Source organism: Fusarium falciforme, chromosome 10 (genome assembly GCF_026873545.1).
Source record: "Fusarium falciforme chromosome 10, complete sequence".
Taxonomy (NCBI): Eukaryota; Fungi; Ascomycota; class Sordariomycetes; order Hypocreales; family Nectriaceae; genus Fusarium; species Fusarium falciforme.
Window position 1 is genome coordinate 3,138,254 of NC_070553.1, and position 21,470 is coordinate 3,159,723.

The window sequence follows — 21,470 nt, forward strand, 5'->3', positions numbered from 1 at the left end:
GGGTACTTAAGTAGGCTTTACGGGATGGTCAGAAAGTGGCAGTGTAAAAGCAATGCATGAGCTAGGGTTGTGTGACTTATGGACAGCACATCAGCAGCAGCGCCGCAAGGGACCAGTGTGCAGCCACAGGCCAACGCAAAGGCAGATGTCGGTGATGCATGTAATGCACAGAATGATGGTGATTGCCCGGCCCTTGGAGACAGCTTCAAGGGGCCCCAATTCTTCGATTGATACAGCAATAAGGGTGCCTTCTTGAACCGCGTTTATTGACGATGGAGGTGTTGGTGAAGTTAGTGTGGGACACATCATTGTGTACGAGTAGCAGCTTGATCAGGGTGGAAGTAGCGATAGGAATGAGAAATACCGTAAGAACTCGTGAAATTCGCTCACTTTTGAGTTCAACTAGTGGCCTTGGCGCATTACTTCCCGGGTGATCACTTCCTCATATAGTTAGTATGAGGAACTAATCAATCAAGGGGTAATATCAGAAGATCAGATGTTCCCCCCGACCAAGATTTCTGCAATTTCTCTTTTATCCGATCTAAAGCTTCACCACCGCGTTTTTCACATGATGCTGCCCCTCGGCGAAGTTGACCCTAATGCCGGCTAGGGCGTAGCTCTAATACCAAGGAAGAAGCCCAGGCCTAAGCCTAAGCCTCTTAAAGAGCAAAAACTAAGGAGGATATTGCTAATCTAATGACCGGAGAGAAGCTATATACTAGAATAGAAAGTAGAAGTCCTTATATGGTTAATTTATGGCCATATTATAAAGAAAAAGAGAAAAAAGAAGCCTATGCTTCGCGATGCTATAAAACACTTCTAGATACCATATAGCACGATCCGCGGATAGCATATTAACCATAAGTCCTTTCTTAAAGAATACTATCGTAAACTTTGCCCTAAGTAGCCAGACCTCGAAAATCGAGTATACCTCTTTTTCTTAGAGTGCCGCACTTAAGGGAAAATAACTATGACCTCTTAGTTCTGCCGGTAAGCCCGGGCTATTTATAAGGAGTTATACCTAGACCAAAGCTCCCAGTTCCCCTTCTCTACCGGCTAGTAGAGGGGCTTTCTTTGGCGTTATAATATCATAAAGCGACAAGTAATAAAGCAGTTAACTAAGTAGCTAAAAGACTATATCGATATTATAAATAGATTCTTATGATTTATTAGGCGTATCTCTATATTATAATTCTAATCTTAAATTATTATGATAATCTTAAACTCGCTAAAGCGCTAGTTTTATTAGCGCCTAATACTTAACTTAGATAAGACCCTGATTCTATTTAAGTATCTTAATAGCTTTACTTAGGAAATACGTAGTATAAAATTAGTCTCTAGGAAAAGTAACCGCAGTGGATAAAATAAGCAATAGGCTACCCTGATTCTTTATATATTCGCAGATAGAGAATTCAGGCTTTAACTAACTATTATATTTTATAATACCCCTATCGATAAAGGTAGCTAGAATTATAAGAAAGAGAAGCATTTTTATTCCCCTGACGTTAATATAGAGTTTAATAAAATGGCATATAATAACGAGGAGCTTTTCTTTTCTTAGATTAATAATAAGCTTCTTCTTCTTATAAAGGATAAAAAAGAGGATATATTGCTTATAATAGATGTAGTTATATTCTATAAGACTGAAGGGATTAAGAAGAAGCTAAGGGATAATAGGATTTCCCTTGCTCTTATCCCTCCTGGCTATATGAGTCTTTTATAACCCCTTGTAAAAGACTGAAAAATAGAGACTATAAAGTCTGAAAATAGTATAGGGTAGGTAACTAAAATAGGAGGAGAATAGGCAGTGGAATCAGTCCTTATAAATAGCTGATTAGCTAGATAAGGTATCATAGAGTAATAAGAGTGGGGAAAATAATAGATAAGGTTATAAAGGAGAAGGCCAGCTTCTTATAGGTAGTCTCATTGGTTGAATTGGTTGAAGATTAAGGAAGCTATTTCTAAGAGAGGGTTTATAGCTTATATAGCTAATTGATCGGAATCTATTAGCCCGATTCGGATAAAAGTTATACTGTCGGATAGCTCTAATTCCGGGCTTTAAAACCCTATTAGTTTTGCTAGAAACGGATAACTAGAAGCCGAGCTATAGTTAGAAGAAGCTGAAACCCTTAAAGGTTTTAAACTAAGAGATTTAAAACCAGATAGGAAATACCCTATAGAAAAGCACGGTTTTACCGGCTTTATCGGGCTCTATAAGAGCCCTAAGTCCGAAGTCACGTGACCCTTCCTAAAAGGGTAATATTGCCTAAAAGGGGCATTATTGTAACTCCTTAATATCTTGCTTATCTAAGCATATAAAGCTTAGGTAAGCAAGCTGTAAGATAGCGCAAAAGCTATACTATAGGGTAATAGAATGCTAGGCTTATATCTTATAAGCCTATTTTTCTAGAATTATATTTATAAAAGACCTTTATAATAAGGACTTTTACACCCCTTGATACCGCTATTAATGCTCCTTTTAAACAGTAGTTATAAGAGGCAACTAATGAGTATATTAAGCGGATAGAAAGGGAGAAAGGAGAGGATTTTAAGTAGTTAGTTAGTAAAAAGAGAGTTATAATTACTTATATAGTTGCTTCTATTTTAAAGTATCTTAATGCATAGTTAGAGATAGTTAAAAAAGTATTCTTAAATTGCGGAATAAGCATACGCCCTAATGGGACTAAGGACTAGCTAATCTGGATTAAGGATATACCTTCTGATTAGATTGACTTCACTAGGTAGGAAGAAACCGAGGAAGTTATCGTTAAAGACGAGGACCCCGTGGATCCCCTATGCAACGATGAGGAATTCCTTGTTGCCGATGATAATGAGCTTCTTTTGTATACATGATATCACGAAGAAGTCGTCAAGTAGCTACAAGAGCGGCTACGGAAGAGGGGCCTCAGGGTATTAGGGAAGAAGGTAGATCTAATCCAACGACTGCGAGATAATAATGACTCGCAGAAACCTCGAGAAGGAGATACGATATATATTAGCTAACTAGACCATTAGAATTAGCGCCTTTAGAAGTCTCATTGACCTTATTATCTTGCCAAAAGAAGGCTATTCCCTCTTGCTATTCACGTTCCTTTCTTAACCTCCAGTCTATCTTCCCCCACCTCTTTCCTTGGCGGCGGCCATCTTCGTTATCACGATGTCGGAGGGCAGCTTCAAGAGAAGGTGGAGGTTGGAAGTGGGAACAAGTCCCCTACCTATTTTTAGTGCGCAACCAGTTCTGCCGCCCATCCCCGCCCTCTGTGTGGCTTGCCAAGAGACGCTAGTCGAACTCAAAAGTGAGCGAATTTCACGAGTTCTTACGGTATATCACGTAGGAGCTATGGAGGCCGTGAATCTAATGTTGTGTGTGGAAGGACAGAGTGGCAGTGGAAAGTCGATTTTCTCCAACTACCCTATTGGGATATTACTGCTTGCGCCAGAAGTAAAGAAAACCCCTTTTTAGTAGTTCTTCAGCGATTAGCAGATATACCTCTCCCTTGGAATCTTACCTGATAGATGCTCCCATGCAAATAGGATAATTATAAGAGAGTTGTGCTCTCTGGGATAAAGCTCATACATCTTACATCCTTGTCTTGGCTTTTTGTGAACCCCGTCCTCACCTATGATGTCAGGGGCTTGCACCAAAGACCTCACATAAGCACCTTGAATGCACCCTGTTTAACTTCCGGCGGCATCTACCCCTTGGCAGCAGCCATTTCCCTTAAGATTGCCTTTACCCGAGTCATCTGTTGACCCGTTTGAGGCTGATCGAGCGTGACATTCCGTATCGCGTAGACGTATTCCGTATCCGCCCCGCTTTTTGAATCGATCTAAACCCTTTTCGGTGCTATGGAGCGCTGGATTGCCTCAGGCGGGAATCATCAAGGGAAACCCGGCCGAGCATTCAAGATGAAGGCAGCTGCTGTTTTGTCTTTTGCTCTTGACTCCTCTCTTGAACCTTTTAGATGGCCGTTGGCTTAGTGGTAGTTCTGTCGAAATGGCTGAAGATACCAACTTTGGGCCTCATCACCCTGGCCTGTTCGACTTTACTATCCTCTTTGAGCAGAGCATACTATCTTTGTTGCCTACTTGTGTTTTTATACTTCTCGTGCCTTTGCGAGTTTCGGTTCTCTGGAAACATGAAAGAGTTACAAAACCTGGGATTCTTCTGTGGTCCAAACTGGTAAGCGGCTTCTTGTCCTGGGTTATGCCTCTAACATTGGCATGGTAGGCCGCTATCGGAAGCTATGCCTGCCTCCAAGTAGCTCTTGTAGCGCTGTGGAGCATCCACTCTCGATCGATTAAAACATCTATAGCGGAATCCGTTCTTGGACTTGTCGAATCGCTCGCTCTTGCGGCCCTGTCGTATATGGAACACCGAAACTCTGCCAAGCCATCTGCGTTGATCAGTCTCTACCTGATCCTCACAATCATCCTCGACCTCGCCCTTACAAGAACACTGTGGATACGTTCAGGGATGCAAGCTCTTGCCTCAACCTTTACTGTGTCCCTCGTCCTCAAGACAGTTCTCCTTGTCCTGGAAGAGACCCCTAAACGCTTGAACACCGGTGAAAAGGGGTCTGTCAGGGAGACTTCGGTCGGAGTGGTGAACCGGAGTTTCTTTTGGTGGCTCAATCACTTGTTTGTCGAGGGGTTTCGTGGCCTGATCGACCTGGGTAGCTTGGGTGCACTTAATGAAAAGTTCAACACCCATGATCTATCAGAACGCATTGAGGAAAGATGGAAGAAAGGTGGGTTATCTATCCTGGCTGGTACCTTTGCTAACTGCTTCAAGATCCCAAGACGAGCCCGTTCTGTCTACTCAAATGCACTTTTATGGCCTATAAGTGGCAGTTCTTTGCCGGCATCCCACCTCGACTCCTTCACAGCGGCTTCAACTTTGCCCAACCCTTTCTGATCCAGGCCATCGTCATCTTTGTCAGCATGGAAGAGATGTCTGTGCAGATTGCAGGGGGATTGATAGGAGCGACGGTTCTTGTCTATCTCGGGCTTGCTATCTCTGGCGCTTGGCATAAGTACATGTCGAACCAACTGGTCATCATGTACAGGGGTGGACTTGTGTCTTTGATCTTTCAAAAGACTTTGAAGTTGAGAACAACGTCTATCAAAGATTCTGCACCCGTCACTCTCATGACGACAGATGTCGATGTTATCGTTGCTGCGGGAGCTTCGATCCATGACATGTGGGCGAATCTTATTGAGCTGCCGATTGGGATTTATCTTTTGCATCGCCAAGTTGGATCGCCTAGCTTATTAGTGTTGGTCCCAACAGTTAGTGAGTACTTGAATCTATATGCCCAACGACAAGAACTAACAGCCCAGTCACTACAATTCTGAGCGGAATCATCTCGCCAGCCATGGACCCGGCCACTGTGAAATGGAACGCTGCCGTCCAGAAGCGTGTTGGAGAAACGTCAAGTATGCTCAGCCACATGAAAGGAATCAAGATGATGGGTCTCACCGACTTCTTCCATGGACTGGTCCAGAGCCTTAGAGTTCACGAGCTCAAGGTTTCGGCCAGAGTTCGATGGCTTCTTGTGCATTTTGTTACTCTTGGTAAGTTTCCTCCTTTTGAGTGAGCTCTTCTAACAGATCTAGCCGCCATTTCTGCCCAAATCACGCCCGTCGTGGTCATTCTTTCTGCCATTTACTGGACCAAGGCCGATGAGGGTCTCAGCGTTGTAGAGGCTTTTACTTCTCTGTCTCTCATTTCACTTGTAACGCAGCCCCTGGTCTCAATCCTCGTATCTCTGATGCAGATCGCTGGCGTCTTTGGAGGTTGCGGGCGGATACAGGCATTCTTGCAGCTCGAAGAGCAAAAAGATGGTCGTTCAAGCCTGGAACCCTCGTCTTCGGTCGAAGGGCGTCATTCAACTGCTGAGAAGACCCTGAATTCCTCACAGAAGGAGGATCAGATCCCCGCTCCCCAGGAGCCCCAGGTCGTGTCCATTCAAGAGGCGACATTCCAAACCGACGATGAGGTGACCCTTCTCAAGCATATCAACCTGAACGTGTTGCAAGGGACACTTAACATGGTTATCGGTCGAGTGGGATGTGGCAAGTCATCGTTGCTTAAGGCAATCGTGGGTGAGCTCGTTCCGACCACGGGGCACGTCAGGGCAGAAAACTCTGTGGGTTACTGCGATCAGATTCCATGGCTACGAAACATCACGATCAAGAACAACATCATCGGACAGTCGCCTTTTGATGAGAAATGGTTTGATACTGTTCTTCGCTCATGTGCCTTGGACCAAGACATGCATCAACTGCCTGAAGGTTATGAAACCATCGTTGGCTCAGGGGGAGTAGCGCTTAGTGGGGGTCAAAAACAGCGAGTGGTAAGTTCATCCCTCCCTTTTCGAGCCTTTCTAACACTCAGAGGCCCTCGCTCGAGCTGTATACTCGCAAAAGCGGCTCATTGTCCTGGACGACGTCTTTAGCAGCCTCGACAACTCTACCTCTGAGAAAGTCTTTCAACGTCTGCTTGGGGCAAACGGTCTTTTGCGGAGAAACAAGACAACTGTGATTTTGACAACAAGCAAAGGTAATGCTGCAAAGTTGTTCAATAACATTTCTAACATCCTGGGTAGTTCACTTTCTGCCTTCTGCCGATTACATTACCATGCTTGAGGATGGATCCATCACTCGTAACCAGGAGCCTTACGACAAACTTGAAACTCTGGCCAAGGTATTTCTGGATGATGATGAGAAGAACCAGGGAGACAAAAAGCCCCCTCGGCCCAGTGAAAAATCCTCGGCAAAGAAGGAGGTTGATCTGGCCCGTCAAACCGGCGACACGGCCTGCTACAAGATTTACCTCCGCTCTATGGGTTGGAAGATCATCACCATTGTGTTCCCTTTGGCTGTGATCAGCACCGTTCTAGAGGTCATGCCCCGTGAGTAGCTCTTTGGCTGTCTTGTATAATACTGACGTATTAGAAATCTGGCTACGATTGTGGACTGAAAAGGCCGACGGATCAAAGGACGCCCGATACGCTGGCGGCTATGTCGGTTTTACACTGGCTTCCATGCTTCTAGGAACCTTCAATCTTGGGTAAGTGGTCGTCTGTGTTTATGATATAGCTAACACTTGTAGCTACTTTCTCATCATGGCCGTTCCCAAGTCGTCTAACCGTCTGCACGAGCAGCTGTTGACGTCGGTCACTCGGTGAGTACTCTCATGCTTAACTGAGCCTGTCTAACAGTCTAGGGCTCCACTGTACTTCTTCACCACTACAGAAAGTGGCAGCATCTTGAACCGGTATGCTACCCCCGCCCCAAAACCAGCCTTGACTAAACCCTTGCAGATTCAGCCAGGATATGACACTGATCGACGGGACTCTGCCATTGGCATTCTACTTGACTCTGGATTGTAAGTAAATAACCCGTCTAGCATACAGATCTAACCTGAATAGTGACTTTGCGAGGGATTGTCCAGACCGGAGTCGTTGCATCTGGTGCCACGTACTTTGGAGCATTTCTCCCACTATCCTTTCTTGCCCTTTACCTCATTCAAAAGTACTACCTCCGTACTTCCCGTCAAATGCGTCTTCTAGATCTCGAGGCAAAGACACCGCTCTACACACACTTTACTGAGATGGTTGCCGGATTGTCTACTCTCCGTTCATTTGGATGGTCAAAAGCTTTCCTAGATGAAGGCTATCAACTTCTCAGCGATTCCCAAAGCCCATTTTATATGATGTTTTGTATCCAGCGCTGGCTTGAACTTGTCTTGGATTTGTTTGTCGCTGGCATGGCGGTGGTGCTTGTCTCGCTTGCTCTTCGTATTCAAGGAGCTACAACCCAAGGTGCTATTGGTCTGGCCATGGTGAATATCCTGGGTTTCAACCAAACTCTGACGACCGTTATCGATCAATGGACACAATTGGAAACGTCTTTGGGTGCGATTGCAAGACTCAAGTCGTTTATCAGCAGTACTCCTGATGAAAATAAGCCGGCAGAGAAGGATGCCCCGATAGATTGGCCAGCAGAGGGCGGGATTGAAATCGACAACATTACAGCTGCTTACAGGTAAGGGAGTGTCTCTAGTTATGAATTTTCTAACATTCTCAGTGACGAATCTCACCCTGTGTTGAACAGCGTGTCGCTTGTCATTAAACCAGGGCAAAAAGTCTGTATTTGTGGACGATCCGGAAGGTAAGAATTCAGTCAACTTTACATGTCCAAGCTGACCATCTAGTGGAAAATCGTCCCTGGTCCTCTCGATCCTTCGCCTTCTCGAACTGCCTTCTGGATCTATACGCATCGATGGAAAGGACCTAGCGACAATCCACCGACAGCATATCCGTTCACACGTCACAACAGTCCCACAAGATCCCGTCAGCCTTTCTGGCACTGTGAGACATAACCTGGATCCAGAGGAGCTTGTCCAAGCTGATGAGATTCTCATCCAAGCCCTACAAAAGACCACACTCTGGGAAGCCATCGAATCTCGTGGAGGACTTGATGCTGAGCTGAGTGAGTTGGGATTTTCAGTTGGTCAGCGTCAGCTATTCTGTTTGGCACGTGCCTTACTTTCACGGTCAAAGGTTCTTCTTCTCGACGAGCCGACAAGCAGTGTTGATAACGCGACGAATGATGACATCAGGAAGATCCTCAAAGAGGCCATGGATGGTCGGACAGTTGTCGAGGTCGCTCATCGCCTTGATCACGTCACTGACTTTGACGTTGTGGTGGTTATGGGTGAAGGCAAGATAATTGAAGTCGGAGATCCTCAAGAGTTGTTGAAAGAGGATTCTGCTCTCAAGACATTAATGCAGCAGGGGCAGTGATTGGTATCACGGGTTAGGACTCAACTCTTCTCAGTAATGTAATTTCTCTACTCTACAAGTGTCTAAACGGCAAATATTTCATTTCTATCACCCAGTCTACCCAGACTCCTTCTATAACAAACCCTACTCTTGCATGAGTCTATCTCGATCAAGTCGTATCTGTGAACGCCAAGCGCAGTATATCACTAACTGTCGCTCTTTGCTGGCCACTTCACTCTCCTTTCAGCCCGAACATACAAGTTGTTTGGCCGAATAAGCTGAAACATGGGGTCATACTCGACCGGACCATCCTGAGCCAGGCTAAACTTGTATCGATACACAAGCTTTGGCAGAAACACCTTGACTTCTTGTAGAGCAAAGTTAAAACCAACACACATGCGGGGACCGGTGGCAAAAGGGATGTACGAAGCGTTTGGTCGGTTCTTGACGCGTTCAGTGTCCCAGCGGTCAGGGTCGAAAAGTGCAGGGTTGTCCCAGATCTTGGTGTTGTTGTGGATGTGGTGGAGGGCGGGAATAACGATGGCGTCTTTAGGGATTTTGTAGCCACCGGGTAGAATCAAGTCGACTGCTGCTGTGCGTGCCGGTTGATAGGAGGGGTTGTGTCGTCTCTGGGTCTCCTTGATGTACTTGTCAAGGAAGCTGAGTTTGTTGGTTACATCAGCAGTGATTTGTGTGTCTTCATCAAAGCCATTGTCCACCAGTTCTTGAAGGAGACGTTCTTGCATGCCGGGATACACGACAAGACCGTAGATAAGCCAAGACAAAAGAGAGCTTGTTGTGGTGAAGCCAGCACCTGTAGCAACGACAAGAGGTTCCATGATGCGATTCCGTGGTAGCTTGTTGCCCTTGCTGTCACTTGCACGGAGAACATAATCGACCATGTTCTCTGCCTGAAGAGCAGCGTCTTGCAAGTCAAGATCTCCAACACCCTTTGAGGCATTTGCCACAGACTCTTCCATCATTGTCTCCATGCGTGCTCGCGCTTCACGAAGACGTTGAGGATCGCCGAACGGCATGTTGCGGTACCAGCTTCCCATGGAGGTGATCTTTTTGTTCAACTCAAGAGATTGAGCGATTCTCAAAACCATTTCATGTGGGCGAGCATCGACAGCGGTAAAGTGCTTGAAATCCATACCAAGGACTAGTTTTCCGACAGCCTGTGAGCCAAGCTTCAGCATGTATGGATACACGTTCCAAGCCTCGTCGCGATCGTCGAGTTCATCAAACACCTTGAATGCATCTTCGACAGTCTTTTGCATGGTAGGCGCGTAATGTCTCACAGCCTTGGGACCCAAAGCTGGCGGCAGAAACTTGTGCACCTCTTTCCACTCTGGCGTATCCGTGTCTCCAAGGAATACTCCGGCTTCCGTGTTCTTGATGGGAAAGAGAGGATGGCCTTCAATGATTCGCTTGGAGAAAAAGTCGGTCTCTCCAAAGACAATGTTGGCCAGGGCAGGGTCATTTGTGTGGTAAATGGTGCTGCCCATGTTGGTGGTCTTGAACAGAGGGCCATACTTTTCGAATAATCGCTGATGATTGCCGAGATGGTCTGGATACACCTCAAAGTAATTCCCAACAAATGGAAGACCCTTTGGGCCGGGAACTTCCCGAACGGCCTTACCATCGATGGTGATGGCTACATCCTCGGCTGCGAGGACATCTGCGACTGTTGTCAAGGCCTCAGACTGATTGACGAATCCAATGCCTGCAAATGTTAGATTGTTCCTACAACAGGCAGCTCACTCACCATTTGGATCAACAATAGCAAAGTGAGAAGCCACAAGATGCTGAAGAGACTGCTCATCTAGTGATGAAGGCAGCTCAATATCCTGGGCCGTAGAGGAGTCTCCGCACAAGTAAAATCGTTTGGTAGCCATTGTGAGTCTGATGAGAATTACACTACGTAAGACCAGCAGACCCCTTTACTTATCATATAAGTCATATCGTCACCGACAAGTGGATTAGCATGAACCGAGGCTCGTAACATCGCCCCAACCTTGCTTGAAAATTTGAAGCCGCAATGGCGGTGGAACCTTGCTAAGATGATGGCTCATGCTCATTCCAAGGTCCAGGATTGGACGTTGAGCGCTTAGAAAAAGGGGATAATTTGCGGGTCATGAGGATCTCCGGGACGGCGTCCAGCTAGTCAGGATGCGAAACGCGTCTTCTCGCACGTTGTTATCTCTGCCGACCATGCAGGCTCTCGGTATTGATGTCTTTATGAGGTAAAAAATGGATATATGATGAAACCGGCAGTGGAAATTCATTGTTCGGAGACCCGCACGGAACCTCCGGGACCCACTCCGGCGGGATCGGCCGAGAAGACCCGAGCCGCGGCATTACTAGAATGGGCAAGTTTGGATTGGTCACTGCGACGAGGTAGCATCGCAATTTCAGGTTTTATAACGGCCTTTATCTTGACCAGCTGCAGAAGTGTCTTACCTGGTTAACCCTACATCACCCACAATTATGGCTTCAGGACCGGAATTCACTGCCAAGGAGGTGGCAGTTCACAATACGTCTGATGACTGCTGGATGACAATCCAAGGGCAAGGTAAGTCGATTTGAATGAATTCAATGAAAGATACTAACGGGTTAGTCTACGATGTCACCAAGTACATTCACGATCATCCTGGCGGTGCAGACATTCTCATTGAGGCTGCTGGCAAAGATGCGACGGTAGACTTTGACAATGCTGGCCATTCTGAGGATGCCTTTGAGATTATGGCAGAGTATCGCATCGGAAAGTACAAGGGAGCTCCGAGAAATGATGCTCCCAAACGTGTTACTCTTCAGCCGAAAGCAACTCCAAAGCCTAAGTCAGGAGGCCGAGCTTCTGCTGTCGTGGCCACCGCGGCCGTCTCAAGTGCCCTCGCTCTGCACCAAGCTTATCGGTTCAATCCTGGGCTCTTGGATGTGCTTCCTGCTTTCAAGCTTTCGTCAAAACCAAACCGAGGCTTGGGCTTCTTTGAAGGGTTTATCCTGGCGTCTGCTCTGTTCACCGTTGCTGGCACTTACGTGGTGAAGAGACTATCCAAGTTTCTCCATTTCGAAGAGGGCGGCTTCATGAGTTATCCCCCTCACAAGAAGATGCCCAAGGTCTCCAAGCCCAATCCCCTCATTCAACGTGGATGGCTTGATCCTTCAGCGTCCCATGCTCTTCCACTCACTGAGAAGGAGCTGATTGCCCCCAACGTCTACCGATTGGTTTTTGCCTTGCCTACACCCACAACAGTGCTTGGCCTCCCGATTGGTCAGCATCTTTCAATCAAGGCAGATGTTGGAGGCAAATCGGTCAACCGGTCGTACACACCTATCTCCAACAACTCGGATCTCGGTACTTTGGAGTTGGTCATTAAGTGCTATACTGATGGACAACTGACAGGGGGTTACTTGGCCAACGTCGAAATTGGAGATGAAGTGCTATTCCGAGGACCTAAGGGCGCCATGCGTTATCAGCATGGTCTCTGCAAAAAGATTGGCATGTTGGCTGGTGGAACTGGTATTACCCCAATGTTCCAGATCATCCGTGCCATCTGCGAAGATGATCGAGATCTTACGGAAGTCAGCTTGATATATGCCAACAGATCAGAAGAAGACATTCTTCTCCGGAAAGAGCTTGAGTCATTCGCTCGTCGATATCCCCAGAGCTTTAAACTCTACTACCTCCTCGACAACGCCCCAGCTGACTGGAAGTATGGGACCGGCTATGTGACGCAGGAACTCATGGCTGAAAGGTTTCCTGCACCTGGACCAGACTCCAAAGTCATGTTGTGTGGCCCGCCAGGGATGATTAGCGCCGCTAAAAAGTCGCTGGTCAACCTTGGTTTTGAGAAGCCGGGAGCTTCGCCTAAGATGACAGACCAGGTCTTTTGCTTCTGAGATGTGTCTTTGGACTTTGTATCACAGTGGCACGGAAAATGAGTTGATAGACTGGGATGGTGTCAGATGGTGGGAAATGTTGTGGATAGGATGGTATGGGCCGAAAAACACTCTTGCTACAATTTTTTATATGTGATAGATTACCGCAAAATAGCTCTGTGCATTATTCTACCTTTAGGCCTCATCGTTGAAAGCAAATTGATCATGCAAAGTGTGCTAACGGAGGGCCACGGCTATTTAACGTGCCTTTCTAATTTGATCATTTCCATTGAAAAGTTGGCCATTTACATTTAACAGGGCTTTGGCGCAGCCAAACACGTCTCTCTCCAAGGCAGAATCACAGCCTCACTCCCTACGAGGCGTTTTGGCGATAACGCCTCGCCAAGGTGATGCTAAGCCACCACCAATGAGGTCCCAGGTGTGTCCCTCAGCTGACCTGAACATCGAAAGCCACAGCCTGATTTCTTCCGCGTCAAACAATCTTCCCTCATCAATCACGGCAGATGGATCCTCTATCTATCGCGGCTGGTTGCGCCGGCCTGATATCGACGATTGGCACTCTTTCGCTGTCAATCCATGGATTCGTCCGAACATGCCGAGAGGCTCGCAAAGACCTAGACAAGGTATCGCGGGAGCTGCAGTCTCTCCAGTCGGTTCTCAGGCTCATTGAAGATGATGCCACCAACGAGGAAAAGCCCTTTCCCCCGGTAATCGGACAACACGTTTTGAGTATCGTCTCAAATTGCAACTCAGTCATTCTCGAGATTGAGGCCTGTATTGCTCAGTACGGACAAAAGCGGTTGAAAGCCCAGGTGACGTGGGCCATAGGCGGACAAGGCGATGTTGAGAAGTTGAGAACAAATCTAGAGGCTCACAAGTCTTCGTTGGAGCTGGCACTGGATATGCATAGCTTGTCAGTCACTTGCAGTGTCATTGAACCAGGCTAACACACCCAGGGCGATAACGAAAGACATCAAAGCTGATACTGCCGAGATTCGCCATGACACTACGAGTATCAGGGAAAATACCGAACAAATCTTGCAAGAGATTGTTCGTCTCCAGGCTCAGCTACCCAAAGATGTCACTACGCCAAACGACTATGTCCTCCAGAGGTTTTTGGAGGAGATGACGACATATACGGAGATGGCATTGGACATAACGATCGTTGGCAGCGATGACGACAGCATTCAAGCATTTTACGACATTGAAGAAGTCTCTGAAGCCTCAGCGGACCAAAAAAGATCTGATGACAGCTTGGCTACCTCAAACGAGCCACAACCCCCGAACGTTTCTGAAGCTGAAAGGGCTTCTGAGCCCCCGGCAAAGACGAACCCTAGCGGTAAGTTGACGTCCTCGCCAGAGCCCCCAAGCCAGCAGCCGGCCGCATCCAGAAAAGCCGTGAAGCATTTTTCACGTCGCTGGAATAAAAGGTCTCTCCTACAGGCCGATCATGCCGAATTTCCAGCAAGCCACGGTCCATCCAAAAATGAAGCCACCTCGGCACAACAGAGAGCCTCAGCTGTGAAGGAGGCATCAGCAAGCAAGGATTTGGACACAGGAGCTAGAGGAAAGAAGGTCCAAGGACGCGGTGTTACCCTCAGGCCCAGCGAAGCCCCGATGCCCAAAAGTTCTGATGATGACCCGGGAACTTCAAAAGAGCCACAGCCCGCACGCTTATCCAACGACGAGGCTCCAGCACTAGATTTCATTCCAGGTTCAAAGGTCGTGGCTAGCGAGAGCACAGATGCAAGCAACACAGAGAATAAAAAGTCCAAGAGACGCACGACTGCCCTCAATGAGCCCACGATTGACTCGTCGGGCAATGCCCATGTCAAACTCTTTGACGGAAATCTGGCCGTCGACTTCCGCTACCTTAACCCATTGGCAAATAAGGGTCATTTGTTTTCGGTGATGGCAGAGAAAAGGGGAAATGAATGGGGCACCTGGCGATACATGGCAGTTACGTGTCCGGCCAGACAACTTACGGCTGAAAGATATCTCCTTCGACCTATGATATCTTCACGGCTTAGGACTATCCGCACGATTTTGTCCTTTCGGCTGACACCCGGTGAATCACCATCCCAATTTGCCAAAAGATGGAGCATCATACTGATGGAACTACATCGTCTCCCTTGCTCACAAAGGAGCAGTGTGGTCATTCATGTCTTCGGCCCTCCAGGTTGGAGGGGGCTGGATAAGAATATCTCTACAGCTCTTCAGGAGATGTGCATCAACCGGGCACCGGAGTCACCGATAGCATCACTTGACGGACGTGACCTCTCACATTGTTATAGCGAGCGAGATCGAAATGTCCTGGGGAAGAGGGTCCATTGCATAGTGCGAGAGGCAAGTCGATTTACTCACTAACGTTAGAACTATCCCAACTGACATAACGGATAGACTTTTACCAACATGTACCCGCAGAAGGCCATGTTTAGGTCAAGCAAGCTACATATGAAGGCAGACACTATAGCTGTTCGGGTCATCTCAACGGCTCCAATGACAAATGAAGACACCTACCAAGACTGGGTGACCGCGATAGGCCAGCAACTCCAACCAAAGGTGGTCATCGACATGACGAAAATTTCGGAATTTCATCATGGTGTTAGCATGTGGACCCAGGGGGCACAGTTAGACGATGACGATTTGTTGCCACATACAAAAGACACATGGGGAATAGGGCTGAGGTTTGTTCTTTTTCATGATTTGATTGTTTATTTGCGCAGGAGGGGATATGGTGATAAGAAGTAGAATGAGGCGTATACGGTTGTATTATAGTGCTGGTATTTGATAATGGGAGTATCTGAGACAAGAATAGGGACAATTCACCTTGACCAGCGCTACAGCTCTCCTCATATGTCAGAAGAACTGGTCAGAATAAGCTTGCACCCCCACGTAAGCTCACATGTCTCGCAAGACGCGATTCACTTGCCTATGGGACCATACGCCCTGGCACGGTCAAGCCAGGCTCCGATCTGTCAAAATTAGCATAAAAGCCTATGAGCTTATTTTGTGGCCTGGCAGATCGCGGCCTGACCACTCGTGAAGCCACCAATGTCAGCCCTGGGTTTTGGACCTTCCCCTTGGGGTAGTCATCGGGGTGTGATCTTCGGCGTCTTGGCGATGCCGTGAGGCAGGGGTGCGATGTCGACATTGCCGTTGGTCGTATACATGTATCAAATCGAGAATGTAAATAGGAAGGACGTAAGGGTCGGGAGGACTTTTGATCGACTAGTAGACGTTACATCAACGGTTGGATGCCTGCTCGTGTAACCACCTACCAAGATGAGAATGTTAGTGGCTTGTCGTCTCACGTTCACGTCAATAAGATATGTAATGGCGTAGCTATTGTAGCTATTGTAGCTATTAAATACGATCACTGCCTGCAGCAGCGCCAGTTTCTATCATCAGCTCAACCATCATGGCCGACGACAACAAAGAGGCTCAGGCCTACAGTGGCATCAAAGGGGGGAGTGAGGAGGAACGACACACCGACAATGAGAGCACCATTGACGCCCAGAACTTTTCCTACTCTGAGGATCGCAAGATTGGCATCACAGGCGCCGTCTTTTTGATATTGAACAAGATGATTGGAACAGGAAGTGAGTAATCTTTCAATGTCAAGACGCGACTAACAAGATAGTTTTTTCCACGCCTTCAAGCATTTTTGCGGCAACTGGCTCGGTCGGGATTTCTCTCATGCTCTGGGTGATCGGCGGATTCCTCACCTTTTGCGGTCTCAGCGTGTTCCTTGAATTTGGCCTCGCAATTCCTCGATCGGGCGGTGAGAAGAATTACCTCGAGCGCGTCTACCGTCGACCTCGATACCTGGCAACCTGCGTCTTGGCCTCTCAGATGATTCTTCTTGGTTTTTCTTCGGGAAACGCCCTGGCCTTCGGTCGATATATCCTCTTTGCCTCTGGCAGGGAGACTCCTGACGGTTGGGAGGCTCGTGGCATTGCTGTTGCGTGCATCACCTTTGTTGTCATCCTGCACAGCACCCTTCCGAAGTGGGGAATCCGACTTTTCAACGTCTTGGGTGTGTTCAAGGTTGTGATCCTGCTGTTTATTGTCTTTGCTGGATTCGCAGCTCTTGCTGGTCACCGCCGTGTGCCGAACCCACACAACTTTGAGCATGCCTTTAGAATCGAAGAGGGAGACGGATATGGAGGTGGAGGAGCTTACGCTTACTCGAATGCCCTGTTGAACATCATCTACAGCTACAAGGGCTGGGAGAACGCAAACTACGTCGTGAGCGAGTTGAAGCACCCCCGAAAGACGCTCTCCATCGCAGCTCCCATTGCCATCGGCGGTGTCACGATTCTTTACGTCTTGGCCAACGTCGCATACTTCGCAGCTATTCCCAAGTCTGACCTTGCCAAGTCGGAAGTTATCGTGGCTGGTCTCTTCTTCCGCAACATCTTTGGACAGAGTGCTGCTGCGCGAAGCTTGCCTGCTTTCGTCGCCCTGAGCAACTTGGGTAATGTTTTGGCTGTGTCTTTTGCGCATGCTCGAGTCAACCAGGAGCTGGCTAAGGAAGGCATGTTGCCCTTCAGTCGTTTCTGGGCGTCGAACAAGCCATTCACTGCCCCGGCCGCATCTGTAAGGTTTCTCTCTCCCTCATGAACATCCGCTAATGTTGCAGCTCTTCCTTCACTGGATCGTCACCGTCATTGTCTTGCTCGCACCTCCAGCAGGCCCTGCCTACAACTTTATCGTCAATCTGTATGTGTATAAGCCCCTCTTCAGATCGTGCCTAACAATTCAGATACACATATCCCGGCGCGTGGATCAACGGCTTCGTCACAGCTGGTCTCATCTACCTCCAATACAAAAAGTCGGAGAACTGGTCGTCCCCCTGGCACACCTACCTCCCCATCTCGGTCATCTACATTCTCGCCAACATCTTCCTCGCCCTTGTTCCCTTCATTCCACCTGAGGGAGATATCAACGCGGATGGGTACCCGTACTACGTCTTCCCTGTTGTTGGTGTCGGTGTCTTGATCCTAGGAGGTGTTTACTGGAGTCTCTGGACAAAGGTTCTTCCTCGTATTGGAGGCTACAAGGTTGTTGCTGATCGGAGTTTTGATGAGAATGGTGCCGAGGTTGTCAGATACCGCAAGGTTGCTGTCAAGAGGGAGTAGGGCGTGGTTTGTTGTGGTGCATATTTCTTTCTTAGAACAGTTGTATACCATAAACATACTCATTGCATCATCTGATTCATCAGAGCTCATCATCTCCCCAAATGTCCACATCTTCCATCATGGCATGAAGTTGGGCCTCTTCCACGCCGCGAGCAGACAAGAGTAGGGTATCCAAGTCAAAGGTAAGATCGTCCAAGGACACAGGCAATTCTTCCAACACCTTGATTCGCAGCCCGTTTCTTAACATTTGCAGCTCAATCGCAGCTAGGTCATATGGGCTTAAGCTGTGTCCGCGCAGGGTGCGTCCGCGCACAGCGCTGCACGTCAGTTCTTGCACCAAACAACAGGCCTCCGTAGTGAAAATTTCGCTTTCGACACGTTGAATCTCCCTGGTGACCCGACTCTCTGTACCCGACGAGTTGCTAGTGTTGGCAGGAACTGAGGCAGCCTGACTGTCGGTCTGCGCAGCATCGGTACTTGTTTGAGGTAGCCGGAGAGACCGAGATGCCAGAGAATCATGGGCAGCGCTGCTGACTGCCTCCTCGTCTGCGGCGTCATTCATGCCAGGCTGGCTGATCTCGTCCAAGGCGGTGGTGGGCTCGTCGTGTGTCGCAGAAGGGGGGGCGGCAGGCATCGCAGGCCGGGGGTCTTGCGAAGCGGCTTTGGGGGACATCTTGATCTACTACTTGAGATGCGAGACCTAGGAAAGATTAGTCGGGTTCGGCGCGCAATGAATGACTACATACCTGGGAGAGATGGTATCGGGCGCAGCACCGGGAGCCTCGAGATTTTAGCCTAATACGTGGGATTTAGGCAGGGCAACAGACTTCAAACGGTCGTCAGGCTTGAAATCAAGGTGATAAGGGCCTCGAGCGCTTGCGAAATCGTCGAGTTGGGGAGACGGCAGGGTATGGGAGGAGCAGGCAAGAAGGGGGCGCAGAGGAGACAGGACGCGGTAAGCAGCAGGCGTTGCCAAAGAGAATAATGGGCAGCAGAAAAACCGAATGGCTTACGGGAAGAGAGAAGAGAAGGAGAGTGACTGAATACAAACAATCGAGGTGCGGCTGTGAATCAAGTGGCGGCACTGCCAGCCAGTGTTCGCCAAAACACACTCGCGCCAGCCCCAGTGGCGGCCAAGTAAATCCTATGCATGAATGCTATTTTTTGGGAGTATTTAAGATCTTTGTTCAGAAATAGAGCGTGCCTAAGAGAGAGGCCTCGGCCAGCGAGTAAGTGGACAAAGCATGGAAAACGGCAGCAAGATAGCAAGGCGGCGATTGAAAAGAGATAATTGACCAGCGCGATTACGAATCGATTGGAACACCGCAGTCAAAGATTAAATAGCATCTCTAATGATGCAAATTGGTCATGTGAAGAAGCTGTGCATATTCTCCGAGATCTATTTCATTCTTCGTTATCAAAACCTCCTTGTCTTTGACCTCGGACCTTTCCCATATGCCTCAAAGCAACTTTGCAAATCATGCCCTTCTGCTTCACTAGCCAGTAGTTCTCCATGTGTACATTGCAGGAAGCCGCTTCTGAAAAGTCAAATCTGTTTACTAGAGTTGGAACCAGCTTGTTCATTTCGAGAAGGCTGATGTTCTTTCCGATGCATGTTCGAGATCCGGCTCCGAACTAAGACAGGTCAGGGGCTGCTTGTGCAACGCAGATCAAGTCATGTACTTACCGGCATCCACGAAGCGTCCATCATCTTGAGCTTTTCTTTGTCTGTTGTGAGCCATCTCTCGGGCCTGAACTCGTCTGTGTCCGGCCCAAAGACATCGGGGTTGCGGTGGGCAACCCACGAATTGACGCCCACGATAGCCTGGTTAAAGTCGGTAAGAAACTAAACACCAGATTTGTACCAGTTTCCACTTACACCTGCTGGGAAGAAGGTTCCGGTTATGGTCGCGCCACCCTCAGGCACAACCCGTGCCAAAGGAAGGCCCGTGGCTGGGTGTAGCCTCAGGCTCTCCTTGATGCAGGCTTGCAGATAGGGCATCGACTGGGTGTCCTTGAAAGGAATCTTGTCGACATCTCCTAATTGAGCCAGCATTTCATCAATCTCATTTCTCAGCTGCCATGGCAGGCATTAGCAGATGTACACCAACGTGGCCAGCATGTACCTTGAAACCAACCTTGGAGAGGCATTCAGGATGCTTGATGAGAGAGAAAATAGTAGCACAGAGAGAGATAGATGTCGTGTCTGATCCAGCACCAAAGTTGGTTAGACACAGCGTATGGATTGCGGCCTCGGGAAACTTGTCGGGGTTCGCTTGATGGAGGCTCAAAGCTTTGGACAAAAAGTCCTGTGCCTTGTCGAGGCTCCTATCCATCGAGCGTATCTTCCGGCCTTTTTGAATACTGGCCTGAGTAAAATTGGCCACGTACGCAATACCGCTGGCTGGTAGGAAGCTCATAAGCCAAGAAAGGACACTATGAAGTTCATTGACCACACCAATGACGGCACAATACTTAAGGTAATCATGTAGACTCGAAAAGATGTTCCTTTCGTCAGTTCCCTTTTCCAGAAAGCCTACTTTCTGGCCAACCTAACGGTGACTGTTAGAGCCATAAATTGAGCTAGAGAACCGGGAGTACTTGCAGTGATTTGCCCGATGACATCGAAGGCGTAACATTGCATCCAGAATTGTAGATCAAAAGACTTGCCACTCCGGGACAGCTCTGACATTCGGTCGACGAGGAGGTCAACGCATTCATCGACGGCGCTCTCCATCGTCCGGAGAGAGGTTACAGAGTATAGGTTGGCCACCTGCCTTCTGTTGGCCGAGTGTCTGGCGGCATTTTGATCGGTAAAGAGATCCTTGAACTGGGCATTGGGGTCGCTAGAAGCTTTGTACCATGATGACTTGGGGCAAGGGTTAGTTGGACTCCTTTTAGCGCTACCAAAGAACAACTCGAAGCCTGCACCTTTATGAAGGGCTTGCCAATCCCATATATTGCCTTGATAGCATCGGGGTCGTTGAAGCTAAACTGGTTCGGGGCGATTCGGACAACTGGGCCTGCGGCTCTGATATTAGCTACCAAACTCGGAGAAATCAGAAAGCAAATGTCTTGCCGTATTTCTTGTGCAACCGAATGTTGGTCTCGTGGAACGTTCCCTTGCTCACGTTTCTGAGGTACCAAAAACGGGAGAAACGAGCTGAGATAGGCCCAGGCACCTGTCTCAAGCTGGAGAATAGACTTTGGCCTACAGTCCGAGCTATGGCTAGCAACAGCAACCCCACCCCCAAGAGGCTAATGTTCTGCGCTGTCAAGAACAGAACACTCATGATTTGGAATGGTTGATGGTAGAAATGCCGCTTGAGTCTGCGTTGGATATAGGTTCAAGGCAAGCGGGCTGTGAAATGTAGTATGGCTCAATTAATGACGACTGGTCTACTTCATATATAGAGCTTCTCCCCTTGTGGTGGCATGGCTTCACTGACAGTCAGGTGCGCTATCCTAACCCCGAAAACCTGGGGAATCCGAGGAACCCGCACCTTGGCATATGGGGGATCCGATGACTTTCCATCCCGAAGTATGTGGGGTGACCATAATGTGGGGTAGAAAAGTCTTTCGGCTCCGAGCGGGGACATAACTTCCCTACCTATGCAATAAAGCAGCTCGT

General features: G+C 48.3%; 6 protein-coding genes across 6 annotated transcripts; 4 read left to right on the forward strand and 2 right to left on the reverse strand.

Annotated features, from left to right (window-relative positions):
* Positions 1-3,997: 3,997 nt before the first annotated feature.
* On the forward strand, positions 3,998-8,813 carry NCS54_01285700 (Hypothetical protein; the record flags this gene model as incomplete). Its single annotated transcript, XM_053158079.1, has 14 exons — positions 3,998-4,183; positions 4,232-4,751; positions 4,796-5,296; positions 5,344-5,577; positions 5,620-6,359; positions 6,403-6,565; positions 6,612-6,917; positions 6,961-7,075; positions 7,118-7,189; positions 7,232-7,282; positions 7,329-7,393; positions 7,437-8,052; positions 8,095-8,178; positions 8,222-8,813. 14 exons carry the CDS (start codon positions 3,998-4,000, stop codon positions 8,811-8,813), a joined length of 4,245 nt encoding a protein of 1,414 aa, XP_053014054.1.
* A 185-nt stretch (positions 8,814-8,998) lies between these two features.
* On the reverse strand, positions 8,999-10,690 carry NCS54_01285800 (Hypothetical protein; the record flags this gene model as incomplete). The annotated part of the gene is made up of 2 exons (XM_053158080.1): positions 8,999-10,518; positions 10,561-10,690. 2 exons carry the CDS (start codon positions 10,688-10,690, stop codon positions 8,999-9,001), a joined length of 1,650 nt encoding a protein of 549 aa, XP_053014055.1.
* Positions 10,691-11,282: 592 nt separating this feature from the next.
* Positions 11,283-12,695, forward strand: NCS54_01285900 (Hypothetical protein; the record flags this gene model as incomplete). The annotated part of the gene is made up of 2 exons (XM_053158081.1): positions 11,283-11,367; positions 11,413-12,695. 2 exons carry the CDS (start codon positions 11,283-11,285, stop codon positions 12,693-12,695), a joined length of 1,368 nt encoding a protein of 455 aa, XP_053014056.1.
* A 503-nt stretch (positions 12,696-13,198) lies between these two features.
* NCS54_01286000 (Hypothetical protein) lies at positions 13,199-14,725 on the forward strand (the record flags this gene model as incomplete). The annotated part of the gene is made up of 3 exons (XM_053158082.1): positions 13,199-13,608; positions 13,652-14,603; positions 14,690-14,725. The coding sequence occupies 3 exons, from the start codon at positions 13,199-13,201 to the stop codon at positions 14,723-14,725; spliced, it is 1,398 nt and encodes a 465-aa protein (XP_053014057.1).
* A 1,391-nt stretch (positions 14,726-16,116) lies between these two features.
* NCS54_01286100 (Hypothetical protein) lies at positions 16,117-17,839 on the forward strand (the record flags this gene model as incomplete). The annotated part of the gene is made up of 4 exons (XM_053158083.1): positions 16,117-16,297; positions 16,339-17,297; positions 17,341-17,420; positions 17,464-17,839. The coding sequence occupies 4 exons, from the start codon at positions 16,117-16,119 to the stop codon at positions 17,837-17,839; spliced, it is 1,596 nt and encodes a 531-aa protein (XP_053014058.1).
* Positions 17,840-19,243: 1,404 nt separating this feature from the next.
* Positions 19,244-21,132, reverse strand: NCS54_01286200 (Hypothetical protein; the record flags this gene model as incomplete). Its single annotated transcript, XM_053158084.1, has 7 exons — positions 19,244-19,474; positions 19,527-19,664; positions 19,719-19,916; positions 19,978-20,391; positions 20,445-20,708; positions 20,771-20,862; positions 20,919-21,132. The coding sequence occupies 7 exons, from the start codon at positions 21,130-21,132 to the stop codon at positions 19,244-19,246; spliced, it is 1,551 nt and encodes a 516-aa protein (XP_053014059.1).
* Between the last annotated feature and the right edge of the window lie 338 nt (positions 21,133-21,470).